The sequence below is a fragment of the Pyxicephalus adspersus genome, chromosome Z (genome assembly GCF_032062135.1).
Source record: "Pyxicephalus adspersus chromosome Z, UCB_Pads_2.0, whole genome shotgun sequence".
Taxonomy (NCBI): domain Eukaryota; kingdom Metazoa; phylum Chordata; class Amphibia; order Anura; family Pyxicephalidae; genus Pyxicephalus; species Pyxicephalus adspersus.
The window spans coordinates 89,262,419-89,272,702 of NC_092871.1; the positions used below are offsets into that span (position 1 = coordinate 89,262,419).

General features: G+C 42.2%; 1 protein-coding gene across 1 annotated transcript in view; it reads left to right on the forward strand.

Moving 5' to 3' along the window:
- Positions 1-8,345, forward strand: part of LOC140344439 (probable E3 ubiquitin-protein ligase MID2) — a 90,591-nt gene extending 82,246 nt beyond the window's left edge. The window contains exon 9 of the mRNA XM_072431559.1: positions 5,029-8,345. Within this exon, the coding sequence (XP_072287660.1) occupies positions 5,029-5,434 (406 nt within the window). The 3' untranslated portion in view covers positions 5,435-8,345. The remainder of the gene's footprint in view (positions 1-5,028) is intronic.
- The last annotated feature ends 1,939 nt before the right edge of the window (positions 8,346-10,284 follow it).

Genomic DNA, 10,284 nt, shown 5'->3' on the forward strand with positions numbered 1-10,284 from the left:
TTGTGGCCATTGGACAATGGCTCCCTTCCATTCTTGGCCATTGGACAAGGCCTCCCATCCATTGGTGGCCATTGAACAAGGGCTCCCTTGCATTCGTGGCAATTGGACAAGGGCTCCCCCTTTTTGATTGTCATCATAAAAAGGGCCCCCTGTCATTGGTGATCATTGGAGAAGGACTTCCTTATGTTAGTTGGTCCCTTTTATTGGCAAAAGCTTGTTTCCATTAATGGTCATTGACGAATGGTCACCTACAATAATGGTCATTGGAAACGTGCTCCCTTCCACTGATGGCCATCAGGTAAGGGCTCCCTGCCATTGTGGGCCATCGGAAAAGGGATTCACTCCCATTGGTAGCCATTGGTAAAAGGGGCTCCCATTGGCAGCCACCATTGTGGGCTATCGGAAAAGGGGCTTCCTACCATTGGCAGACGTTAGAAAAAGACTTCCTTCAATTGGCAGCTTGCTTCCATTGATGGTCATTGGAGAAGGGGTTCCTTCTATTGGTGAACATCGGAAAATGCCTCTCTTCTATTGGCAGTCACTTGGACCCCTTATACTGGTGGTCATTGTAGATAGAAAATCATTCTGCAACTGCAGAAAACCCCAAACACTTTTCAGAAGCTTTAATTTACACAGCACCAGTTGTAGCAATTCAGAGCAATTCCCAAGTGAGAACAGGGATGTTCTGGTAACAACAGCTGGAAGCTCGGCAGCACGGGAAAGGAATAACTCGTACAGCATACGGCCTGTGTACTTTTTCACATACAATGCCCTTAACTAGTTAAAAAAAACATGCTAATATTATTCCTAAAGGCAGCATTCCTTAAAATAATCCTTGGTGATTCTGTCATCATGGTCTTTGTTAGCCACTTCCTGTTTTAGGATGACAACTCTGTCCCGGTCTTCCATTACTGCTCCTCCGTTGTCACACTGTTTCCTATGGAGAATACAAGTGGCCATTTAGAGGGAGTATTGAGGCTGATAGCACATAAGGAATACAGAATTGATCACACATTCATCCCCATTTGCTTTTATAGAAGTCTGATTACAGAAGAGGAGATATTCACCTGGTTATCATATATATATATATATATATATATATATATATATATATATATATATATATATATATATATTTGTAATAGATTTCATATAAGTGGTCCAAGTGCACCGTGGGATGTTCCAGGGCATTGCAGCTTCCAGTCCAGATGTCTTTATTATACCATAAGCATGAACATACCGAGTCAGTGCTGATCGCAGCTATTTTTAGTTTCAGCAATGAGCATATGTTTTAGGAAATATGACTGCACTGGCAGATGTTACCGTTTCAGATTTTTTTTTTTAATGGAGAATCCCAATCTGTGCATGAGAAAAAAAAGGTAAAACTGACAGTTTAAGGTAAATTTAAACCCTAACAGAATGTAATTCATTATTTTTTAAGAAAAGAGGATAAAAAGAAATCGCCATTCTGTTGTCACAAAATTTATTTTTACCTCTTGTTGCTTCTCAATGCCGCTGATTTTATATAGCCTTTTGCAGTCACTTCACATCTGCTTACAATCCAGCGGTGGCTTTTTCAAGGTCAGGGTCTTACTGCAGGAGTGTGGGACTGGGTGACATTGGAAGGCAGTAAGATGCCACCTGCTAACAGACAGCACAATACATCTCAAATATTTATCCAAAATCTGAATATTCAAAATACAGCCCCCACCTCCCCAGGGGGCATATTACATCCTCTTGTGGCCCATCCATGTGTATTTATTTTTTACTTATCTAGATGTCCTAAAACCAGTTTGACATGTAGGATCCTGTTCCTAATGGGCTTTTCTCCTAAAGGAGGATCCTAAATGATGTTGAGAGATTCACTGCTGAGATGGTTGATAAACTGTGAGTGCAAAGTGCAATGGTGATGGGCAGGTCCATGACACTCTGCACTTAGTATGTCTTCATTCTGTCATTTGAATGACTATGCACGTCATAAAATCTGGAAGACTAGGGACATCTTGTGGCATGGAAGAGGTACTGCACAGGACAGTTACAAAGGTTAGGTTTAGATCTATATATGTATATACTTGAATATTAACCGAAGTTCCTACTTTTAGCTGAAAAAACAGGAAAAATATTTTGATTAAAGTATAAGCCCTGGAGACAAAATCTGGCCATCACTGCAAATTTTCAAAAGAGTAGTGGATAAAAATGCAAATAAATTTGAATATATCTAGTTTCCGAAATATTAATTAAAAATGGGGAAAACATCTAATCATATGGGCTCTGTATATTTTCCTCCCTTTTCTATAAATGCGTTTACCTATTTACCTTTGAGTTAGTTAAAATAGGTCATTTGCTGCTAAATGATCTTTTGTGTGTGGGTTGTTGGCCACCAATAGAGGGTGCTGTGTCCTAATATAAAGTGTGCAACAAACAGCTTGTCTCTGACAGCCAGAGACAAATGCAGTTCCAGGACTTGCCACTAGGTGCCACGTGAGTATAAACTGTGATTCTATTTCTAATGGCATTCTGAGGGCTAACTCAAGTGTATACACACACAAAGGCTTATGAACCTGCATATCACAAAAATTATTTTTGGGTTCACTTTACCTTTACAATAATATTAAGTACCCATGCTTTCAAGATACACAATTCTTTTTTTTTCCTGATTCACAAAAGCTTTTTGCTGTCTTCCCTTATCCAGGGCGCACAACAAACGTCTAAGTCGGTTTTAACAACTTTTAATGGCCCCATGTTATTCCAGCACCTTTCCTCCCAGCCCCCGGCTTCCACTCGATGTGGTCAGTTGGTTTCTGACAACACGGATTACAATGATGCTGTCGACTCTGCTTAAAAATCTTGCGCACAGTCTGTTTAACATGCAGCGTGCCGTCCTCAAACATTCATATTTAATAAGGTACATAGCACTTCGGGCTCTCTAAGCGTGAAAAAAAGCCCACTTCTTGCTGCAGAGGTGTTCATAATGTTTAAGTTCCAGTACAAAAGAAATCTGTTATGCCGAGTTCATAAAAAAGAAAAGGACTTACACAGGAAAAAGAATGCGGGAGGTGGACGCATTACCCAAAAAGCTTTGCACAGGCATCGTTCGGGTTAATGCATTTTTAACAGTTTTGCATTAGCACAGAGAGACACTGGTACAGTGTTTATGACTTGCTAGAATAAAGTAAATGGCAGTTTAGGGAAAGCAAAGCTATTAACTATAACCATTAACTGGTTTGATCTCTAGAGCAAGACAATAGCAACAACAGACTGCTATGGTGAGCCAAACCATCCATTGATGATTGAACCGGGGCCTGGTGAATGTTTTGGGGAACCAGCCAGATTCTTCAGGATCTTGCAATAAACCAGCGTGATAGAGCACTTGGGTCAAACTGTGCACACCTCCTCACTTCTTGAAGGGGGACACACGCATGGGGGGACACACATGGCCTCCACCAGAGTGGGACGCACACGGGCCTTTACCAAAGTGGGGTGCACACATGGCCTCCACCAGAGGGGGACACAAACAGGGCCTCCGCAGAATGTTCTGAGCCTCGTACTAACTTCCTGGCCCAACTCTCCATATTTAAAGGTTTCAGCATTGCAAAAGTCAAGCTCCTTTGATCAAGCCCCAGTAGAGAAGTAGCCCTTGTCCTTCCCATGATGGCTCCTCTGGACACACATGTAGGCACTTGGCATCTAATAGGGCATTCCAGTACAGGTAACCAACAATCAGTGTCTGCAATAGACACCAACGGGCCTAATATAGACCTTAGATGTTAATCAGCAATATGATAAGAAGGGGAAAATCCTCTACTTTGCCCTGTGTTTCACTTATTAATGATTGGGATTTGCAACCTTTCCGGTTCTTGTTCTTTTCCGTTCCTCCAACTTTGGCAGGAGTTCATACACAAGAATGTATGAATATGTGATCGGTACAGTTTGTCATATTATGAAAGGCTCTGGAAGATATCTTGCCCCAAGTTTTCTTCTTATGGTTAAATAATGGGAACATCTGGAAATTCATAGTAGTACTTCACAAACTGTGGTACACGGAATGCCAATATCTAAAAGCAGATAGCTAGGGCAATGAGATGGCACTTCAGGTCACAAAATAACACCCCCGCTGCTTCTAATATACAATTTTGCATGTGATGGGGCATGGATATAATCCATCCAATCAGAGAGGTAAATAAGTGTATATCTGTAAGCATTGTATGTGCACGGGGGTACTATTGTGTTCCAACCATGAAGAAGAGGTGTTGGAATAGGGGTGGCACTATATTCACTGGGCTGCATATACCTGTGACCCCTATACTCAGTAAATTACATATTCCTGACCCCTGAACATTACATACCCCTGACCCCTGCGTTAGGCCCTCACATACTCCCAAACATCTGCACAGCATACATTGCATATTCCTGACCCTCATGCACTCTTTAGCAGAGTAGTCTCCTTGTCCTAATATTGCACTCCAGCGTTCATCAACCGCTAATGTTATCAAAACATGATCGGCTGGTATGAGGCCTGATGGGTCCCTTGCTAGCTACAAGCTGGCTTTGGTTCCCATAAAGAATGAATGGTAGCCCGTCTAAAAAGCATGTTAAAATGCAAAGTGCATGCATTTTAATGCATAGAGCCGAAGAGCAATTCTGACGTATTCCCACCCATATTAAAATGCATAAAAAACATCAAAGATTTACTGTAAGGTACTTAAAATTGCATGATCAAATGAAGGAAGGTTTTAGACAAAGAAGGTCAGGATACAATAATCAGAAACTTTTGCAAAATTGTAAGTGGGTCCACCACAAAATCTTGGTCAAGTCTAATTTACAGCTTAATTCCACATTTAAGACACATTTTGGGGTAAATATTAGTCAGGGGTTTGCTGAGTATTCAGTGTCGCAGTGGTGATATTTGAGATTACATCACAGGTTAAGGCAGACAGGAGAACCAACTTCCCCCACCGCCATGATGGGACTGTCCCTGGTTTTGGTATTCCTTAATAACTGATGGATTTTGCTTCCCTTTTGTCCCAGGTATGCAGTGGGAATCGCCTATAAGTCTGCTCCAAAGAATGAATGGATTGGAAAGAACACCTCATCTTGGGTTTTCACTCGATGTAACAACAATTTCCTTGTTAGGCATAACAACAAGGAAATTCTAATGGACGTCCACCCACAGCTGAAACGGTTGGGCATCCTTTTAGACTATGACAATAACACGTTATCCTTCTATGATCCTGCTAACTCCCTTCACCTGCACACCTATGAGATCCCATTCATACTGCCTGTATGTCCTACTTTTACCATATGGAACAAGTCTCTACTGATCCTCTCAGGGCTTCCTGCTCCGGATTTTATGGATTCGTTACTTCCTCAACCAGACTGTATCTGCAGACCTCAAGAATCACCATACGTATCTGGACTCAAAGCCTGCCAGTGAACACTACTGCTGTCTTCAGTGTTTTAGACTTTTTGTAGGGAATAGGACTTATTATTGCCTGCTTGGAAAGGCCTGTCATAGAAAATAAAACATGAAGAACCTTTCCAGTTCCCTTGCATATCCTAGCATTTGAGCTACGAGGAGAAAAATAGCTTAGCTAGCTTTATTCAATTATTACCTTTTTATATTGTTTCCTTCCAACTTATGTTCTGCTGTTGTTAAAGATTTATTTCATTTGTTTTAAAGCCTGCATAATGTTAAGCATCGTTTTATGGCTAAAAGGCATAATATATAAGTGAGAAATCTATAAAAGGAAGATGTACGTTATTAAGAAATGTGAACGCTGCATGGCCAAAATGATGTGGGCATTAGGCAATCACATCTCTATCAGCTTAATCGATGTCCAAGTTTAAAACCATGGCCATTCTCAAGGAGTTGGCCCACCTTTGTGACTTTAACAGCCTCCATCCTTCTAAGAGAAGGCTTTCCATAAGTCGGGTGTTGGATGAGAATACCTGATTTGCAAACAGGCTTCCATTTCACCCCCAAGGTGTTCAGTAGGGATGAGGTCAGGGTTCTGTGCAGGACACTCAAGTTCCTCCACACCAAACTGGTGACCCCATGTCTTTATGGAGGGGGCTTTGTATACAGGGGCACAGTCATGGGGGAACAGAAAGGATGGAAGAGCACAATTGTCTGCAATGTCTTTGTATAATGTAGAATCAACAATAGACTTTACTGGGAGCAACTGAACTCATCATTTGGAAGGGGTGCACATACTTTTAGACATGTATTAGGTGTTTCGATCAAGTGTTCACAAACATGTGGCCATATGGCATACCTTTTCTCCAAAAGTTGGACAATGGTAAGTGAAAATTTGTTGGTTTATCATAGCCGATTGTTGGTCCTGGGATCTTTTGGTACAAGTGTATGGTTAAATATGTGGAAAGAAAGTATAGAGATTGCAAAGGGCTGAATTTATGCAGGGCACATCATGCGAAGACCATTGACAAGTCATTACTTCTATCTTCACATAATTTCTTGTACACAAAGGATGCTAACAAGCTAAATGTCACAAAATGATAGTGAGGGAATGCCGCAATCCTTATTCATCGTGACATAACGCATTAGAAACAACCTCTGTCACTGCAGAAAACACTCGACTATTGAGTCATTTGGCTTGACAAACTACTGCTAACCAATCACTTTTTATGTTCATTTGCAAGCTGTTAGCTCTGTAGTTGCTGAACATCCAGGAATAATGGCGTCTATTATGTAAGAACCCCTTAATGTTCAGCCGGGCCTTGCAGTATCATCCACAATTCTTTAAAGTTGCTGTACACGGCTATGTAAATGTTGAATGTTCAGGCCTTTTATCTAAAGTAATGCTCTGTTAGTGCACATGGACAATTTTCAGACAACCGAGGAGGAGCAAGGTAAAAAATTAACCTTTCCTAATCAATTCAGAGTAAAGTTCCATTGTTCTGTAAAGATGCATGTTTTCTGTGTAGTATTTGGTTTACATTAAAATATATTTGTCTCTGGTCCACCGTTTTGAAGAAAGCAATGAAGGTTTTTTAGCTCTCTTTTAGGAGCAATCTCCCCCATGAAAATCCCATTGCATAAAATGGTTTTAACAATTTTATACTCCATCCAAAATGGAGTCAAATTGGCTTTAAAAAAAGTTAATCTATATATCCCAAAATAGAAAAATAGGTTTGCAAAAACTCATAAGTACATACTTTTAGCAAAAGTTTGACTACTATCCAGCTGGGAGTCTAACATGTTGGTCCAGTAGCACAAAAATAGTACAAAGCCAAGACACGAGTTTAGTGGGCAGATTTAGGATGTAAATATGATTCTTATAAATGGAACGGCATAAAAGGTCCAAACACTGGTAGACATCTGACAATCACATCTTCATAGGCTTGTTGGACATCCCATTTCAGAACCATGGCCATTGATATGAAGTTGTCCTCTGTTCAGCTAGAACGGCCTTCACTAAAGTTTTCTACAAGATATTGGAGGGTGCCTGTGGGAGTTTGCCCCATTTATGAGGTCAGATACTACTGTTGGGTGAGAAGACCTGGCTCATCATTCCAATTCATCCCAAAGGTGTTCAGTAGGGTTCATGTCAGGGCTCTGTGCAGGTCATGTCTTTATAGGGCTGGATTTGTATAGGGGGACACAGTCATTCTGGCCCCAAAATAACCTTTCCCAAACTTGTTGGAAGAGCACAATTGTCCACAATGTCTTTGTATGCTGTAGTACTAACATGACGCATGACATGGAGACACCTAATCCCCTTCATTTGGAAGAATGTCCACTGTACATAATATTGCATAATATTGCCCATATAGTGGGTGTGATGGTTGGGTATCCACAAACCTTTTGCCATTCAATGTTTATAGAATCCCTGTCCTGGGGAATCTACCGGAACCTGTCAAGGGTGTCATTTATGGTATAGAAATTGCTAGTAAAGAGTTAATTAGTTGCTAATAACAATTCCAAACTGCTTTCTTCAGTTTTTCCTATCTCAAAGACTTTGTATAAAAATATACAGTATACACAAAGCTCTGATGTGGAACAACAGAATACATTAGGCTCTTCTTAAAAGGAATAATTGATTAACCTATTTAAATAAAAAACTAAATAAGTCTTCAATATTTTCATATTTCATAGGTTAGTTCTGTTGTGATTATGCTACACTGTTTCATTCCTAAATACCAATATTAATATATATATGTATAAAATAAAATTGCTGTAAAATATATTTATTCAAAAAGCTATATAAAATGGTAAATATAATTTTTTCCCTTATCAATAAACAAGGGGTTGGGGGTAGGGGCTCTTTTTATTGGAATAGAAAGAGAAGATGGACATTTCTATGAATAAAATTTGTTCGAAGCTGCATTGTTTTTTGTTTTGTTTTTTCTGTGTTTGGTATTCAAAAGGTTGTTCCCTCTCCTGGCTCTCCTTCTCTCTCCTTCGCTCTTCTCGACACTTTTTTTTTTTCTCTACCTCTTCTTCGCTCCCCCTGACACTCCTTTGATTCTCACCACACCATCTTGCAACCTCGTCCTTGCTTCCCCGCCACTCCATTCCTCTGTCTCCCCTTTGTTCATGGCAACTCCATTCCTCTACACCGCCTTTGTCTTTCTGCCACTCCTTAGCTCCCCACCACCATATTCCCCTGCCTTTCCTTTACTCCCCGGCCACACCATTTTCCTGTCTCTCCTTTCCACATCCCCCTGCCTCTTCTTTGCTCCCACCAACTCCATCCACCTGTCTCTCCTTTGCTTTCCTTTGCTCCTGCCTACTCCATCCTACAGCCTTTCCTTTGCTCCTCAGCACCACATTTCCCTGTCTTTTCTTTGCTCCCACCGACTTCATTCCCCTGCTACTCCTTTGCTCTAACCTTCACCATCCCACAGCCTCTCTATTGCTCCCACCAACTCCATCATTCTATTTTGCTCCCACCTATTTTATTCCTCTGCTTTGCCCCCTCTCCTACTCCATTCTCCTGTCTCTTGTTTACTCCAACCTACTTTGTCCCACAGCCTCTCCTTTGCCCCCTCCTGCTCATCTCCTTTGCTCCCCTGCCACCCCATTCCCCTGCCTTTTTTTGCCCTTTCCAACTCTATCCCCCTGTCACTCCATTGCTCCAACCTACACCATCCTCCTGCCTTTCCTTCACTCCCACCAAGTCCATCCCCCCCGCCTCTCTTTTGCCCCCTCCTACATAATTCTCCTGTCTCCCCTTTGCCCCTTCCTACTCCCCTGCCTCTCCTTTACTCCGACCTACACCATCCCACAGCCCCCCCCTTGCTCCCACTAACTCCATCCCCTTGCCGCTCCTTTTCCCCCTCCTTCACCCCCTATATCATTCCTCTGCCTCTCCTTTGCCCCCTCCTACTCCTCTCCTTTGCTCCCCAGCCACCCCATTCACCTGCCTTTCCTTGGCTACCGTCTATATAATCCTACAGCCTTACCTTTGCTCTCCAGCACCACATTCCCATGCTCCCACTGAATTCATTCCCATTGCCTCTCCTTTGCTTTAACCTACCCCATCCCACAGCCTCTCCTTTGCCCCCTCTTATTCCATACCCCTGTCTCTTTTTTGCTCTGACCTACACCATCCCAAAACCTTGACTTTGCTCCAAACTATCCAACAGCCTCTCCTTTGCTCCTACCAACTCTTTCCCCTGCCTCTTATTTGCCTCCTCCTACATCATTCCCTGCCTCCTTTGTTTCCTGGCACCGCATTCCCCTGCCTACCTTATGCTCCCCCTCCACCCCTTTCCTCTGCCTCTCCTATTCTTCCCCACCATTCCACTTACCCATCAGTAGCAAACATAAGTTGCTTTTTGATGTAGGAAAACATATAACCACTTTTCTATTATGTGACCGTATGGGTGCTTGTTAATTGGCCCAATGATGTCACATGAACTGAAGAGACGGTGTTCTTAGCTGGGTAAAGGCTCATGTATAGGGCAGCACGGTCGCTCAGGGGTTAGCACTCCGGCCTTTGCAGCGCTGGGTCCCAGGTTCAAATCCCAGCCAGGAAATTATCTGCATGGAGTTTGCAGGTTTTCCCCATGTTTGTGTGGGTTTCCTCCGGGTACTCTGGTTTCCTCCCAGTTATGTTAATTGGCTTCCCCCTAAATTGACCTTAGACTACATTAATGACATATGACTATGGTAGGGACATTGGATTGTGAGCTCCTTTGAGGGACAGTTAGTGACACGACTAAGGACTTTGTACAGTGCTGCGTAATATGATGACGCTAATATTAATCTATAGGGACCCAGGGCTTACACAGGGCTTCCTTTCACCCTACTGGCCCATG